At 42.6% G+C, this 18,593-nt stretch overlaps 1 protein-coding gene across 3 annotated transcripts in view; it reads right to left on the bottom strand.

Moving 5' to 3' along the window:
- Positions 1 to 18,593, bottom strand: part of FOXK1 (forkhead box K1) — a 1,462,137-nt gene that overhangs the window by 172,025 nt on the left and 1,271,519 nt on the right. The window contains exon 10 of one of the 3 annotated variants that reach the window (XM_044089495.1): positions 11,010 to 11,085. The exons of the other annotated variants lie outside the window; for them this stretch is intronic. Within the exon in view, the coding sequence (XP_043945430.1) occupies positions 11,010 to 11,085 (76 nt within the window). The remainder of the gene's footprint in view (positions 1 to 11,009; positions 11,086 to 18,593) is intronic. 3 annotated transcript variants of the gene reach the window in all.

Raw genomic sequence — 18,593 nt, 5'->3', positions numbered from 1 at the left:
TTGTATCTGCGCATCTTTGACCCAGTTTAAATAAGTTTATTTCTCTTAAATGTCTCTGCATGCCTAAAAGGCTGACATTATTAGATCCACACTTCCTCCTCTAGACCCCACTGGTTGCATATTCTTAAAGGTTTTGACTAGTTCTGTTTACACTTGGCCTATGTTTTTAGTTCATGATTCTTCTTCTTTCAGCTTTTCCCGGTTAGGGGTCACCACAGCGGATCAACTGTCCGCTCATGATTGGCAGTGGAGTTTTACAGTGTCGAGTTGCCAGCCCGAAGCCCAACCTTCCACAGAAGGCACACACACACACTCATTCATACCTAGGGCCAATTTAGAGTGCCCAATCCACCTACTGCATGTCTTTGGGATGTGGGAGGAAACTGGAGCACCTGGAGGAAACCCACGCGACCACAGGGAGGACATGCAGACTCCGCACAGAAGGCACCACAGCCGAGTATCGAACTAGAGAACCTCTTGCTGTGAGGCGGCAATGCTAACCGCTGCACCACCATGGCCACCCGTTTTTAGTTCATGATTATGATGAGTTAATGACTGATTTCATGCTGTGACTTACAGTTTATGGACTGGATCTTTTTTTTTGAACTTTTCTACCACCATAACCTTGTCAGATGGCTCCTTAAGTGTCGCACATTTGGCCCTTTTGTTTCAGCAAAGCATGAACTGGGTATGCCAGGGCTAATTAAAAACCATAAGACCCATTTGTTTCTGCCTGGGAACTCCATTCAGTCTTCCATTCATTGACAAGAGTTGGGTAATACAGAGTAAGTCAATTTCATTGGTTCACAGTTTGGATACTACGCTAACTGCTTTGAAAGGCCATTTTAAGCCTAGCCAACAACCCAAGACCAGAATCAAACCCTGTAGTGTGTTCCTATGCAGTGTAGACCTTAAACATTATGCTAAAATCACCACATGGTGATTTGGGGGGCAGCCTAATCTCTCTCTGCAGGAGCAATCTCCTGGCAGCTCATATGAGCCAGCAGTTACTCCATCCATATAGAGAGCTGCGCCTTCTGCATGCTGCTTATCTCTTGGTCTCACTGTGTGAATGCTCTAATGGTTGCACAAGCTGAGATGGCTCTGAACTCCACTGGGTGAACAGCTATTGCTCCAGACAGGTGTCACCCATGTGGTGAGTCAAAGCAGTACCCTTCCCCCAGGATAAGCTAGCCAGAAGCAGACACTCACTTCCATCCTCTCCAGTCAGCTCCTACAGGCACCTGTACCACTAGTTAAACTCAATTCACCTGCAGCGTGGCCAGTGCTTTATCCCTCTCTACACCATGGGGGCTGGCTTGGTTTTACAGACTAGATCCTTGTCCATCCAGAATGGTTATTACATGAATAAATGTTCTGGGCTATGTTATGTATCAGAGTTTGGAGTTCTTCCTGTGGACAATGGGTCTTTCCATCTTTAGTGAAAGATGCTTTAATTATCATGGTGCTTGAGACACCTTCCCTGGATTTTATTTTGTCCTATCTTTAGCCTCCCATTTCTGGGTAAGGTTAGGATCAACTATTTGCAACCTGAATCCTTTCTGATGGTTACTGGTCTTGTGAACCCATAGTACTCCAATTTTCACACTTCTCATGGTGCTGAGACTGTACTTATACTGGTAATAATCTTCTTGTGGATCACTTCTTCTACTTTGCATTGGTCTTGCCTGATCTCTCAGCAGCATCTCATACCATGGATAACAGTACTCTGATTAAACAATTACAGTCTTGCTGTGATAGATTGGTTTGACTCTTACTGTTCTGGTTGCACTCAGAGGGTGATCTGGAGTCTCAACTGTTCTCATTCTTGCCCTCAAGAGCATTAAGTACTCCATGGCACAGACCTGAGTACATTTTTCTCCAGTGTTTATGCTGCCTTTTGAGGATCTTGCTAGAGGCAATGATCTGGCTTCTTCTTCCCTCAGTGGGGGGTGTGGATTGAATATTCTTGATCACTTCTGGATCACTTTTTCTACTTTGCATTGGTCTTGCCTGATCTCTCAGCAGCATCTCATACCATGGATAACAGCACTCTGATTAAACAATTACAGTCTTGCTGTGATAGATTGGTTTGACTCTTACTGTTCTGGTTGCACTCAGAGGGTGATCTGGAGTCTCAACTGTTCTCATTCTTGCCCTCAAGAGCATTAAGTACTCCATGGCACAGACCTGAGTACATTTTTCTCCAGTGTTTATGCTGCCTTTTGAGGATCTTGCTAGAGGCAATGATCTGGCTTCTTCTTCCCTCAGTGGGGGGTGTGGATTGAATATTCTTGATATATAAACTTTTGTTTAACAAACTCTGCAACTCTGGAGCTTCCTTGCTGGCTTAGGGAGTGCTTCACATTGGCATCTGTAAGACATTCTTAGACTTTACTTGACCTGGCTTTTGCTAACCACTATGAACAGCAGTGACTTCTACCTTTCTATTGTGTTCATTTGTTTTATTCATTTATGTTTTTAATCTTTGAATTTAGTATTTTACACTGCATACAGTACTTAGTTCCTAAGCCCTTAAATAAACCTGAATTAGAATTCTGAACATGAAAGGCACAAGAGGAAAAATCAGAGAGAATTCTAAGGGAAGGCTGGTTGCTTCTGTTTAGTCCAGTAATCTCCAGGACAACAGCAAACAGGCTTGTGACCAGAAAAGATCCGTCAGTCATACCAGTCACATTATGAATGTATCACAAATCTAAAAGTGAACTACCGGTATAGTCTGCCTGAACCTCACCAAGGCTTTTTACTTGGTCCTGTACAAGTAGCTGCTAGGAAAACTGTAAGAGTTGAATGTATGACAGACTGTAAAACTAGGACTGTTAAAAGGTTGCATGGTAGCACACAAAGTTATGGTGAGAGGAGCAATGTTAAGAAATGAAACTTGTTTCAGACATCATCAGGTGGCTCTGATAAAAGGATCAATCTCTATGCTAGCAACAGAGAGATGACTGCAGTAGGAAAGGGTGTGGGGAATGTCACAAGGAAGAACATGTGAAAAAAACACCCCATACAGCCAAAAAGACCATAGCTACAATGGAATGAAGACAAAAGCATAGTACTACCCCTGGGTCACAGCAACCCTGCAATGAACTATAAGTCAAGAAGAGAGAACCGGAACAAATGACAACAGAACAAAAAAATAATCTGGGGTTAAGAGACATTTCAGTGAGTTGCTCTGCAGAAAAATTAGATCAGGTAAACCCAATTACAAAAAAATAAATCTTATTGAAAGGCGTCTTACAGGAGATAGGGTGCAGGCCTCTGCACCTTTAATAGATAAGTTATAAAACCTTTCCCTGGCTGCCGGTTCACATAAATGGTGTTAACTGTGTTTTACTGAAAAGTAACTATAAGACCAACCAGATTCCATCTGAGGGATATTCATTATAAATGAACAGGGCATCAAGGAGCAGAAAGACAGTGCCATGTAAACAACAAACAGAATGCTGGGTTACGAGGACGGACTGCAAAAGCAGACATGTAATGCTCTTGTTCTATCAGACCCTGGCCAGACCACATCTTGAGTACTGTGTGTAGTTCTAGAGGTCATAAAAGGATAATGACCCTCACATGCCAGAAAGCCACCAAAGCGGTATATCACATGGAGAGGAAAGATTATGACCATAAACTACAGAAAGTACAGATGTGTACCTACCATAAATGTAGATGTTCGAGTGTATTCACTGTTGCAATTATTACTCTTGGGTTATCCTGCTGGCAGGCTACCCGCAGTCGGCCTGAATTCCAAAGTCCTGGTCCGGCATCGGTTGCTGTCGCCTCTTCCCTGACGTCAGTGCGCCAGGGGTATAAAAGATGCAGCTGACGCCATTTTCTTCAGTTTTTCTTGCCCCAGATGTCAGGTGCCCCCAAAAGGGTAGGTTAAATATAATATGCCAATAAACATACATGCAGTAAAGAAACATTTCCTTCATCTACAAGCAAATACACCACATAGGCTGTATAGAATAGAGAAGTACAGATAAATCCCAGCAAAAGAAAGGAGGACGGTGGGAGGGTAACCTGGACTGCAACAGTGAATACACTCAAACATCTACATTTATGGTATGTACACAATTGTACTATGTTCATCGTGTTTCACTGTTGCAGTCATTACTCTTGGGTTGAATCCCAAAGCTGAGGATGGGTGGCTGGGCTAAATAGGATTAGGAGAGGCTATGAGGCCCTGCAGAACTGCAGTGGCAAAGCCTGCTCTGGATTTAGAGTAAAGAGGCAAGTGGTAGTGCTTTGTAAAAGTGTGCACTGAACTCCAAGTTGCAGCCTCTAAGATGTCTTTGGTTGGTACTCCCCTGAGGAAGGCTGCTGCTCTGGTAGAATGAGGCATAATGTCCTTAGGCACTGATTTGCCATGCTGAGAATAGCAGAAACGGATGCAATGGCCCATCCATTTAGAAATAGTCTGTTTTGAGATAGCCTTTCCTTGTGATCCTGAAGCATATGACACTAAAAGTTGCTCAGTCTTCCTGAAAGCTTTAGTTCTGCACAAGCAGAAGGGTAGCTGCCTGTGTATGTCCAAAGAATGCAGAATTTTCTCACCCTTGTTCTGTGGGTTTGGATAAAAGGTAGACAAGTGAATGGTTTGGTTGAGGGCCACACTGGACACCACCTTAGGCATAAATGTTGGGTTTGTCCTCAGAGAAATCCTGTCTGGATGAAAAATGATAAAAGGTTCCACAGCCAGGAGTGCTTGTAACTCAGAGACTCGTCTTGCAGATGTTATTGCTAGGAGCAGAGCTGTTTTCCAGGATAAGAATTTTATATCCGCTGTTGAGGCTGGCTCAGAAGGAGGCAGTGTGAGTTTTTCCAAGAGATAATTGAGGTCCCATGCAGGAACTGGTGCTCTCCTTGGAGGATCTGATGTTTTTGGCCCTCTGAGGTACTGCCTTATTAAAGGGTGAGAAAAGATAGGTGGTTCCGTATTGTAATGGGCTGAAATGGCAGAGGCATGAATCTTAACTGATGAGAAAGAAAGGCCTTTGTCCAGCATCTCAGTTAGGTATTGTAAAATCTGAGGGATATTTGGTACATACATGTCAATGCCTTGTTCCTGGTTCCAAGCACAGAATCTCTTCCATTTTTCTGCATAAGATTTTCTGGTACTGGGCCTCCTGGCCTCCTAGACAACATCCATAACAACTTTAGAAAGAGGATTGTTCTGAATGGCTACATTATCTACCATGCTGCCAGATTTAAGGTCCTGAGTTGGCTGTGCAGGATCTGATTGTTTTGTTGGGTCAGCAAGTGAGAAGTTTGAGGCAATATCCATGCTGGACCTTGAGACAAGCTCTTTAGGATTGGGTACCAGTGCTGGTGTGGACAGTCTGGTGCAATCAGTATCATTTTTGGCTTCTCTTGTCTGACCTTTAGGAGTACCCTAGGAATGAGAGGCAGTGGAGGAAAGGCATATACTGTTTGATTTTTCCAGCTGAAGGATAGGGCGTCCACTCTCCATGCTTGCTTGTGATAAATCCTTGAGCAAAATCTCTGTAATTGGCAGTTGTGAGGGGAGGCAACTAGATCTATGTCTGGGCATCTCCATTTCCTTGTTATCATGCTGAAGACTTGTGGATCCAGTTTCCACTCTTGGGTATCCATGAGGTTTCTGCTTAGTTCGTCTGCCAGAGTATTTGTTTTTCCTGGCAGGAATTGTGCTTGCAGGTGAACTTGATAAGTCAATACTGTGTCCCATAAGGTCATTGCTTGTCTGCAGAGGGGGTAGGAATGTGTACCTCCCTGTTTGTTTATGTACCACATGACCGTAGTACTGTCTGTCTTTATCAGTAGCTGTCCTGGATGAAGTAGATCCATGAAAGCTGTCAGGGCATTCTGAACAGCTAGCATCTCTATTTGATTGATGTGAAGATGCATCTGGCTTGCAGGCCATGTGCCCTGAATACATTTTCCTGCCATATGGGCTCCCCCAGGCATAATCTGATGCATCCGTTGTCAGTGTCTGTCTGGCTGTGGGTAAAGTGAATGGCAGACCCTTGTTGCGGTGACAGGCCTCTGCCCACCATCGAAACTCCTGTTGCAGGCAGGGAATGAGCGTAATTACTGTCTCCAGGCTGTGGCAATGCTGAGTCCAAACACTTTTTAGATACCATTGTAGTTTCCTCATATGCAGTCTGGCATATGGAATTAGTAGAATGCAGGATGCCATGAAACCCAAGGCCTGCAGGATTTTCTTGCAGATAACTGGGTCTTTATTGCCAATTTTTTGAAGTAAGAAGTCAGTTGTTTTTGTTTGTCTGGCGTGAGATAAGCCATCTGGGCAGTTGTATTTAAGCTTGCACCCAGGAATATTATCTCTTAAGAGGGTACTAGTTTTGATTTATTTTTGTTTACTTATGTACCCTAGGCAAATTAGTAATCCTTTTACAAATGCCAGATGCTTTAGAAGAATGTCTTTGTTCTCTGCTTGAATAAGGCAGTCATCCAAGTAGGGATATATTTGAATTCCTCTGTCTGCAAAATGCAATTACTGGTGCCAGGCATTTTGTGAAGACCCTGGGCGCAGTAGATAAGCCAAAGGGCAGTGCAGAGAATTGGTAGTGCATTGGGTCAGCTATGAATCTGAGGTATATTCTGCAAGATTGTCTGATTGGGACATGCAGGTATGCCTCTTTTGGATCCAAAGTTACGAGCCAAGCCTTCTTGCCCAGCATGGGTAGTAGCTGCTGTAGAGTCAACATCTTGAATTTTGGAACCTCCAGAAACGTGTTTAGTATAGACAGGTCCAGTATTGGTCTCCAGGTTTTGTCCTTTCTGGGTACTAAGAAAAGTCTGGAGTAAAATCCTTGCCCCTGCTCTTGTTGTGGTACTTGTTGAATGGCCCTCATGTCCATGAGGGCTGAAATTTGCTTTTGTGCCTCTGCCCATTGATTGTGTGGCAGGTCTGGCATACCTTTTGCCCTTGGTAGGGTGTGAAAATGGAACCTGTAGCCTTGGGATACTATGTTCAAGACCCATTTGTCTTGGGTAACCTTTTGCCAATTTGATGAAAAAAGTGCTAGTTTTCCCCCTAAGGGGGCTGCCAAAAGGAAAGTGCTTGGATCTGGCAGGGGAAAGTCATTGGGACTGTTTCCTGTAAGGTTGTGATTTGTCTTCTCCACTTTTGAAGGTAGGAGCACCCCATTGTTTAGGCTTGTATGAGCCTTGGGGCTGAGATCTGCCTCTGGGACGTCTGTATCTGCCTCTTTGTGGTTTGTCTGACACTGGAAAGTACCAATTTTGAGAAGGCCAGTTCCTTCTAAATCTGGGTGGCTGTACCTGTAAGAAATCCTTAACTGTCTGCATGGATTTCGCTTTATCCTCCATTTTCTTCAACACCTCTTCTGCTTTAGCACCAAACAAAGTATTATGATTTAACGGGGCATCTAATAATTTTGCTTTAACATGATCAGGCAGATTTTGTTCCTTTAACCAAGCATGCCTTCTAATAACAGTACCTGTAACACTGGCCCTGCAAGAGGCCTCCAGTGAATCATAACCACATTGCAAAGTATGCTTTCCCACTTGTTCAGCTGCATGCAATAAATCCTGCAATTCCTTGTTCTCTGAACATTCAGTATTTGTCAACATCTTCTGTTTAAGCAGTGACATTAAGTATTGCTGATATTTAAGCATAACAAACTGACAGTTTAAAGCCCTTACAGCCAAGGTAGTAGAGGTGCAAACTTTTTTCCCCATCTGTGCAGTGCCCTAGAATCCCTATCAGCGGGGACTGGGTTTTTTGCAGTGGAAGCTTTGACCCCTTTGGGACCCTGAGATATAGTTTCTGGGTCAGCAGCGGGGCTTTTATAAAGAAATTTATGAGAATCCGGGACCCTGTAGTATCTGTCTGACTTAACAGGTGCAGGGGGTAGAGAGTCAGGGGACAGGCCGGACTCTGAATATAAATCATCTACAATGTCTAGAACAGGTGGAACAGCAAGGGGTCTGTGCTGAGGAAGTAGCAGAAAGTCTCTGAGCCTTTTCTTAGATTCAGTGTAATCTTGGCTCTCCCAGTGGAAATGCTCCCTCATGGTATGCAGGGTTTCCCCAAAAGAATAATCCTCAGGTGAAGAGGCTGAAGGAATGGATTCTTCAGCATCAGAGTCCTCATAGGGAGGCACAGAATAATCCTGTTCAGAAGAGGAATCAGAGGAAATAGAAACCTGATCAGAAGAATCATATTCTGTCTCTTGCCTAGGCCTCTTATCAGGAGGGGGATGGGAACCCCTGATCAAAGTAATTAGGTCCTCGGCCATTTTAAGCATGTGTTTTTTAGGCATGGAAGTCTGAGTAGGAGAATGCTGTACTTATTTCTTTGTCTTTAGAGCTGCTTTAGTCTTTGTCTTTGAAGCTAAAGATGGTTCAACATATAGCTGTGTAGGTCTGAAGACACCCTCAGAAGCCGATGCCTGCTCAGCGGCTCCGGACCCATCTGAGGGAATGATTTCCGAGTGTCCAATACCTTGAGTATCTAGAGGCCTAGACACTCCACGTGGGAGTCGGAAGCTGCCTGTGGCTCTGAGGTAGCGGGCACCAGGGACTGCGAAAGTGCCTCACTGAGAACCGGCGAACCAGCGACTGGCCTAATGGAGGTCTCGTCGTTGGTTTTGGATCTCGGATGCCTATCCTTTTCCTTGTCCTTGCGGTTTTTGTAAATGCCGGTCGTCGGCTGTTCTGATGGCATTATATAATTAAACCTTCGGCCAAAGTAATGAAATGCAAAATCAAACCCACGTTTAATAGTGCATTGGTTAAATCTAGCACAAAACCGACAGCTAGCAACGTTGTGATCAGAGCCTAGGCAAGGAATACAGTAAGAATGAAAATCCTTATGAGGTATTTGCTTCTCACAAGAAATACAATTGTTAACTTTTTTCTGACATCGGTCTGGAGCAAGAAAAAAGTTTCCCCAACGGTGTACTTAGCTTTAATGAAGACTTTGGTTCTGAAATTCGTATTTGAAAATCTCAGGAGTAGGCCGACCGGCACTTGCGAACTGCTTTTGCTTCGGGCACCACGCGGCAAGAAAGACTGAAGAAAATGGTGTAGGCTACATCTTTTATACCCCTGCAGCACTGACGTCAGGGAAGAGGCGACAGCAACCGTCGCCAGACCAGGACTTTGGAATTCAGGCCGACAGCGGGTAGCCTGCCAGCAGGATAACCCAAGAGTAATGACTGCAACAGTGAAACACGATGAACATCTGGAACGTTGTATAGGTGCATAAGAATTCTATGGAGATGTGCCACCTTGAAAAGGATAGGCAGAATAGGCAGAGACAGCACAGGACAGGGTAGGCCCCAATTCATCTTGGATCTGTGAAAGTACTTCTTCAAAGAGACAGATGCAAACCTGTTGAAAGAGTGCTGGAAGAAGATGATGCAGGACAGATGGAATAAGAGGGGGAGAGAGATGGACAAGTGGAAAGCAGAATGTTAAATATACACAGTGGACTACACAGACTGCCTCCTTCCACAAACCAAATGTAATGGGTATTACAGTGAAACCTCTGAAGAGTGAGAGACCATCATAAGGACAGACTTTGTGAAGGGAGACTTTAGCATATGCTCCATTTCCTTACCCCTAATCTTCTCCTGTATGACTGATAATCAGTTGGAATCATGTACAATACCTTCCTGATGGTCCCCCTTCTGGCTGCCTTCCTTCCAAAGCTGCTATCTTCCAGTGATGGAGACTATGAACTTTTAACATTTCCTAGATTAAAGCACTGGCATGTATAGCAGTGTTTAACATTATGCATCCCTCCCAAGCAATGTGAACAAATTACATTACTTTCTTCTTAGTATTTGGGTACTGTGGTGTCTGAATGTCATTCTGTGCCGTGCTTTGGTTTTTGCCTTTTGTCACTTCAGCACCTACTTGCTGTCTCAGTGTACTGGCCTGAGATCTGATAACCCTACAAACAATTAAGATTTCTATATTTTAGGCACAGAATATGGGAACTCTTGGACAATGTATATCAAGACTGAAGTCCACACTACCTGAGTGGTATAAAGAACAAAAAGGCAAGGGCGAACAGTGCTCTCCTTTGCCCCATACCTGACATCATGGCATGTACCAGAAGGAGGCACCTGTACTCCCAAGAATGGGTGGGGGGTTACATGCTTTCAGAGCTGTGGTGAGCTGGGGAAATCAGAAGAGGACATACAAACAGATGAGGATCTTCAAAGTCAAACCCTCAATGTAATTCAAAGCTACGCAAACTAAAAAGCTGCCTTGAAAAAGCAGGACTATTAAGGCAGTGCCTGCAGACTCTGCCACCTTGGACACTAGGTCAATGGAGCTGAAAGTGGAAAGAGTGCCTGAAGACTGGAGGTTCTCATCCTAGGAGAGAACTTGTTTCTCTTTTTCTTGGGAAACTGGAGTGGTTTAGATACATAACCAAGTTGGTCTCCTTAGTTTTAAGGAAAGACTAAAGGTGGTACTTAGATGAAGGAAAATTTGGCAAGGGCTTGTGTGAAGAGTTGCAAGAAAGGAGTGAATTTATGGAAAAGCAGAGGAGGAGGAGAAGGAGGAGGAAGCAGCAAACATGCTGTAATTAATCTGCAACACTTAGAAAACAGCAATGAGGGAATACCAACACAAGTACTGCTTCTCTGCAATATAAAAGACTCAAGCATGTGCTGTAAAATGCATGAAGTCTAAATTTGTGTAACACTTGGCCCCAAAAATTACAGAAGTGACAGGGAGCAATATAGAGAGATGTAACAAGACTTAAATAATAAAGAATTGCAGAGAGACAGGAAGTAGGTGTTGAAGTGACAAAAGGCAGAAGCCAAAGCACAGCAAAGAACAGCATTTGGATAGCACACAAATACCAAGAGGACAGTCACAGTAGTGTAATTTACCCAAGGTGTAGCACAGAACCTGCATAGGACAATAAAATAAAGAGTGAGATTTGTACCAATGGCAAATGCTGAGAGAATACAATTTTTGTGGGATGCAAAGTCACCTACCCACAGATACTGGCTGAAGAAAAATGTGAATGCTCCATCTGGGATACAGTTAGAAGATTTATAAGGATTTTCATACCTACAAAGAAATATAATGTAACATTAAGCTATGAAAATGAAAAAAAATAAATACTAATGAAACTGTTGTGCTGCAGAAAGACTATCCAATGTATGTTACATTAACTTTTCAGTGCACGTCACAATGAATATAAAAATGAGGATACACTTTTTTTTTAAAGAAAGCACATAAATATGAGGACATATTGAATGAAAAGAAATAAAAGTGTGACTTGATAGATGTATTTAAGAAACGTGAAAGACAAGCTAAAGAAGCTCATACTGATAAGACCATAGTATCCTGATGTTTATGAGAGGTTTGCCAAAAAAACAAAACAAAAAAAGTTGTAAACTGTATATTCTCGCTGGTGAATTACATTTCTTAGACCAAATAAAATACTTTTTTTTGCATTTTTCCTTGCAATCTTTATCACAGCAAGTTGTACATATTGAAATTGGTTCACCTTGTTTGCTCTAGCATAGACTAGATCCAGGCCTGCTGAATCTAGCTTTGTTTATATGCTTGTTGTTTGTTTGCTTGTTATTTCCCTGGAAGCTAATTCCACCTAATACGCAACTTCTCAGCGCTTCTGTGGATCACTAGTGATATCTGCATTGCTTACTGTACTTATTTCCTTGTTTCACTTGAAAGAAAGTTACTGTTTGTCGTTTTTGCATTTAGTTACTTGTAACACATTGCACTCAAGTTACCTGGCACTTGCTCACTAAAGCAATTATATAAGTCAGCACTAAAAATTAAAAGCACTACACCCTCACTCCCCACTGGCCCTTGTTTTCAATTAAGGAATTCCCAATATTATTCTAGCATGTCCAAAGGTCAGTTGTCAATCTTCTCTCGGGTCCAGCTGGTGAATCTGGGAATCTTGAGGCAATGTTATAACTGCCTCATGTACACAGACAACCCTCTCCTCCTCCCACATAACACAAATACTTGCGAGAGATGCAGCTATTTAGCCAAACTGGAGGCTGAGCTCTCTCAACTCAGGACTGGCAAGACCAGACAGGAGGAGAAGGCAACTACACACCACAAAACCAGCCTCACATAATGCTACCACTCCACTGAATCAAACACATAAACACACAAAGACATACTGAGGCTCTGAGTAAAAATTTACCTAAACAGCAGAGGCCTCCAAAGCAGACACCCAAACAACTGCTACCTCAAGACACCCCACAAGCAACACATAAACCACAAAAGCAGTGTGCAAAGCAGTCACAGCCCTTAAGGCCAAATACAACACCAAACATACTTGTCATAGGTGACTCCATAGTCAGACACACTGACGTCCCACTCACCAGGCTGAACAAGGAGAGGGTCACAGTAAGCTGCCTACCGAGCGCTAGAATCCGCCACATAACACAAGCACTCGGGTCACTCCACGGCAAGTACAAATATGACACAGTCATTGTCCATGCTGGTGTGAACGACCTGAGACGTACCTCCCTGGACTACATGAAAAGAGACATAGAGGAGCTCTCTGATTATGTAGCCCAGGCAGGTATGACCCTAACCCTGAGCAGTATCTTTCCTTCACCAAGAATGATGCCACAATATACAGACAAGATGATCAGCTTTAACAATTGGCTTAATGTCTGGTGTCATTCAAAGGGGATCCAGTGTCTGTCTGCCTGGGATGACATGCTTGACAAGCCACGCTGTCGCAAGGGATGGCTTGCACCTGTCACCCTGGGATTCGGATATTGGCTAAGGCTCTTGCCACCCCCATAGTGCCTTTTTTAGGCAAGGCTCAAATTCTAAACCTACCACCCTAGAAAACAAAAATGGGAAGAAACTGAGGGTAATGCTGCTCAATGCCAGAAGTCTAAATCTCAAAATGCACGCACTCGAGGCCCTTCTCAGTATGGAGAACATCGATGTCTGTGCTGTAACTGAAACCTGGTTCAAGGCTCCTGAGAGCACCCTGCACTATTAGGTTTTACCTCATATCATGCCCGCCCCAAAACCCGGACCACACCACAAAAGGAGGGTGTATCCATATTCATAAAGGATACCCACACCTCCAGGTTGGTGGCAACGCATAAGCTCGGAAACCATCCAGGTGCAACTAACCATAGGAAAAACTGCTCTACAAATTGTAGCATGCTACAGGCCACCCTCTCAAACTCAGGAACCCCACACAGCCTTCCTGAAGACACTGGAGGGTATAAATGTATCTCCAAACACCATCATATTGGGTGACTTCAACTACCGAATATAGACTGGGAACATTACTCAAGCCCTAACTTTCTAGCCCAACGGTTCCTGGAGTTCATAAATTCAAATGCCATGGAACAGCTAGTCACTGTTCCCACGAGAGGAGAAAATATACCAGATCTCATTGTCACAAACATGGGGACAAAATGCTCCACACGAAGTATATCCCTCATTGGTGAGATCTGATCATAAACTAATCTCACTGGAAATCCACATCCCGCCCCACCCCAAACAAAAAGACCATAGTGAAGAACTTCTCTAAAGCAAACTTCACACTACTCAAGACTGGTGTGGTATCCTTCAAGGCCCCTGAGCCAGTGGAAACCACAACCCAAGCTGCGGAAGCCCTTACAAATGCCTTCTATGAACACCTCCAGGACTGCATGGATCAGGCAATCCCAAATAAAACCAAGACTCTTTCCACAAAGGGCAAACGTCCAGTCTGGTGGACCCCAGCCATTAACAAACTTTACAATAAGAGGAGAAAGCTATTACATGATAGAACAAAATCCATAAAAGGAAGTCACCCCTGATCATTATTAGTAAAAAAATACGAGCACTCATAAAATCAACTAAGGCCAATTTTGAGAGAAAAATTGCCATGGATTCAAAGGACAATCATAAGGCCTTTTTCAGCTATGTTAGGAACCTGGGTGGAAACTCCCAGATATGCTCAGAATTAGTCCAAAATGATACAAAAATCACTGAACCCACAGACATTGCCAACATACTGGCAGACAGGTTCAGTGCAAACTTCACCCCCCTCCCCCCCCTAAAGGAGAGATAACTATCCCAGCCGAGAGTAGCCTCCCGGACATCTCAAATGCGCAGGTGAAAGCTGCTCTCTCTAAAGCTAAAAACACAGCATCAATGGGACCGGATGGTGTCCCCGGCTGTGTGCTACACGAGCTAAATGAGGAATTAAACCCGCATAAGGCAGCTGTTTAATCTCAGCCTTACCACAGGATCGTGCCCAAGGAGTGGCGACGGCAACTGTTGTCCCACTCCACAAAGGCGGCGCCTCTATGGACCCTGGTAATTACCCCCATAAGCTTAACAAGTCTAGTCTGCAAAGCTATGGAGAGGATCATAATGGAGCTCATAAACAAAGATATAGGGGACTTGCAGACATTGGACCCGACCCAGTTTGGCTTTGTCAAGGGAAGATCATGCCTTTTGAACTTGGTCGACTTCTTGAAACAGTCACCAAGGCCATTGATGAGGAAAGGCAGTCCATACAGCCTACCTTGACCTTGCAAAGGCTTTCGACACAATACCCCACTCGGGTATTGTAGAAAAACTTACCAGCTTAAATGTAAACCCATATGTCACAAGATGGGTTGCAAACTGGCTTAAGGACAGAACCCACAGGGTTAGAGTTGCTGGCGCTGTGTCAGACTCCAAGCCGGTCACAAGTGGTGTCCCACAGGGCTCGGTCCTTGGCCCCCTATTGTTTGGCATCTACTTCTCAGAAGTACAGGCCAACATAGGAGGACTTTGGCTGACAAAGTTTGCAGGCGACTGCAAACTGGGCCATAGTGGAAAGTGCATCAGACACGGATATCCTTCAGAAGGGACTCACGGAAACAGATCGCTGGTGCCAGAGCCATGGCCTGAAGTTAAACGCCAAAAAATGTATAGTCATACCCTTCTGGAAAAACAAGGTAACCCCAAGCTACCATATAGGTGGCAATCCACTAAGCACAGAAGAGGTTATCAGGGACCTGGGGACCCAGGTTGACAGTGGCCTTTCTTTTGACACTCACATTGCTAAAGTGGTTAGAAAGACCTTCTACATTGCCCACCTGATCATGAAGGGATTCACATCCAGATCTAGTGAGGTTATTGTTCCCCTGTACTCTTCACTTATCAGACCAATGATCGAGTACAATGCCCCATTCGGGATGTATCTCACCCGACATCTGCAGCAATTGGAGAGACCCCAAAAGTTCCTCACCAAAAGGATAAAGGGACTCCAAAATCTGTCATATGCTGCCAGATTGAAGAAACTCCAGCTCTATTCAGTCGCATACCGTCTGCTCAGAGGTGACATGTGCCTGACATACAAGGCCATGTCCAACCCGGAATTAATGGACATGCTCCACCTCAAAAATCCAAATCCACCAAAACCACTAGAGCAAGCGACTTAAACCTTAGCACGGATATAAATAGGACGTGCGGAGGGATAGATTTATCACTCAGAGACTCCCTATGCTGTGGAATAAAATCCCGGTCCATGTGAGGCAGAGCACCTCGCTGACTCTGTTCAAGAGAAATCTAGACCTGTGGATGGGAGATCGTAGGTTTACCCCGGGAATCATCTCTGTGTCACTGCTGGACAGAGGCACAACAAACTAATGGGCACAGTATTTTTTCATATAAGGGGTGGCGTAAGCCACAAAAATTTGGGCTAGGCTTATAAATGCCTTAGGGCAGATAGCCTAGTATAAACCTATGAACCTATGAACCTATATTTATTTTGGTCCAGTTACAGTATAAAATCTCGAAGAATATTAGAAAGACATTCATAAGGATCACATGCTAAAATGAAAAGTTTTGTTCATTCCTACAACCTTTTTAAGAATGTTTCTCCAATATCACAGTGGTTTATTCTTAAAAGGGTCTTAAAAAGACTGCCTTGCTCTAAATTTTCATGATGTTGTTTTACGTAACTGTATCTGACTGCAATGCTTGGTAGTTTGAAAATAGACATGTCCTAATGCATCCAAGAATTAAAAATAAGTACTGACTGCACACATTAAAATTAAGCTGGATTTATGGAGTGGCTGATGAGAAATTCATGCAATGCTTCAAAATGGAAAACTGTAACATATTCTGAATTAGAAAAAAACTGACAGATATACAAGGGAACATAGCTCTCAACTGTACAGATATTTGCAGAATGTCTGGACTTTCCATCATATTTTTGGTCTGTTTTTCATAAAATTGTGGTTTCTGGAAAATTTGCAGCAAATAATTAAAGACTGAAGTTAGAAAATAATGTCAGACATTTGAGTTTCAGACTTCAACCCTTCAGAAAATGTGTGCTAATGCAAAACCTTATTCTATCAACTTTCTAGGTTTTTAAGAGCAATATTTTAGAATTGTTCCTATTTTTTGGTTCTTTGTCCCACTTTTATTCATGGCAGCTTTGTCCAGATTTGTGCTCTAACAGGTTGAGAGGTATGACAGGGCAACCTAAATTTACTTCACTTGTGAAATTTACTGTCCATGCAGATGGTACAGTTTCCGTACAAGGGAAAGACAGCTGTAGATAACACCTGTAAACACTTGCATCATTTAGGACAGTAAGGTGCAATAATTAGGGATTCAGGACAATGGGCACATTTCTTTCTTTTTATAAAAGCACAACATACATAAATTAGGAAAATGTGAGAAAAACTAACAGGGAAATACAGAGAAAGATATAATATTTGTCAAGAAAGGTATATTTGATCAAGTCAGTGTTGTCAGATATGGAAGGCTACAATTCAACTATTTTTCCTAGAGTACAAAGAACAAGAGACAGAAATAATGGGACTATTCTTTCCACATATGAGGAACAACGCTAAACCAAACTTAAAAGGTATTTCGCAAAGACTAAACATGTAAGAAGCTTTACTAGACCCATCAGACAACACACATTTTGACACGAGTAAAATTTAATTAACATGGTTATAAGTGATGAGAGCTGGATAGGAAAACAAAAAGTGTGGTTAAAACATTAGATTTACATTTCATTCTGGCTCATTACTTACTTATTTGTTGTAATGTTTGCTGTTTTTCCAAGTATAAGAATACATAGGAAAAGCTGGAAAGCCAACATAACAAGAATGCAGAAAGGTCATACAGAGACAACAGAAATGTGAAAGTTGAGAACTGGGATCTGCAGAATGGTGATAAATGGAAAAAGACCATGTATACAAGAAAGAGCACATTAACTGGTAAATGTACCACAGACTGAGGGCAGAAATATCTACAAAGGTTCAAAAAGTATACAGTACAATATAATGGCACAAATGAACACTTTGTGTGGAGAAAAGGGCACAGAAAAGTGTTTATGAAAGGTGACATGAAGTGATGTTTTGACAGAATTTATTTATTTATTTGCCATTTGTTTACCAGGATAGTCCAAATGAAGCAAAGGCCCGAGGAGAACATTGACATAATATGGTTACAGTTAAATAAAGTTATTACAAATCCTAATATAGAAGAAAGATACATTAACTTAGTAAAAAAAAGACTGTGCAATGTATCAAAATGTGGAAATGAGTTTGGAACATACATTTTTTGCAATGTAAAATGACAGAATTGTTTTGCAAAAAGCAGAATAATGTTCTAAGTGTACAGCACTAGTAAGAGTTACTTTAAATGACATTGCAACGGATTAGATATATTTGTAGGAGGACTTGACTACATGTGTGTAGTTATAGAAAATCATTCTAAAAAAGAAACACAAAGAATTGCCAACATACAGGGATGGTGGTAACACATTCAAGTTATGGCATTTGTGTAAAAGGACTACAAGTGTAGAAATACAATTATACAACGACCCCCCATTAATATTCCAAAACGTGCACGTTGATTGGTCAGCGTGCACTTTGTAAATCAGAGTTATAGTAATGGAAATAGGTCCGGTCGCCCGGGCTTTTTCCATTAGTATAACTCTTTTTTTACAGCAACAGAGAATGCAAGATCTCCATTGCTTTTTAGAAACTGTCTCGCTATGTTAAACGAGTTTAACATAGCGAGACAGCTTTAAAAAAAAGTAACGGAGATCTTCCTATCTCCGTTGCTTTTTTAAAGGTGTCTCGCTATATTAAACTCCTTTAACATAGTGAGACACTTTGTAAAAAGCAATGGAGATCTTGCTTTCTCTGTTGCTTTTTTTCAAAACTGTCTCTCAATGTTAAATGGGTTTAACATAGCGAGACAGCTTTAAAAAAAGCAACAGAGATTCTCCATTGCTTTTTTTTAAAGCTGTCTCGCTATGTTAAACTTCTTTAACATAGCAAGACAGTTTGTAAAAAGCAACGGAGATCTTGCTTTCTCCGTTGCTTCCGCCCACAGCTCTGATGTACTGCGTAAGCATAGGCATGCGCAGTACATCAGAACTGCCGCAGAATACCAGACAGCTGCGGAAGGGCAGCAAGGAGGCATTATACAATGCCATTATTAAAGAAAAGTAATTATTTTTTTTCTTAAATAATGTCATTGTATAATAGCAATAACCCACTTCTGGGTGTGGGTAATGCTGGATTTACCCACGGTTGTCTTTGTTTGGCTCCTCGGGC

This window comes from Protopterus annectens, chromosome 12.part0 (genome assembly GCF_019279795.1).
Source record: "Protopterus annectens isolate FY-2018-M chromosome 12.part0, PAN1.0, whole genome shotgun sequence".
Taxonomy (NCBI): domain Eukaryota; kingdom Metazoa; phylum Chordata; order Ceratodontiformes; family Protopteridae; genus Protopterus; species Protopterus annectens.
This window is presented reverse-complemented; position numbering and strand designations above follow the sequence as displayed.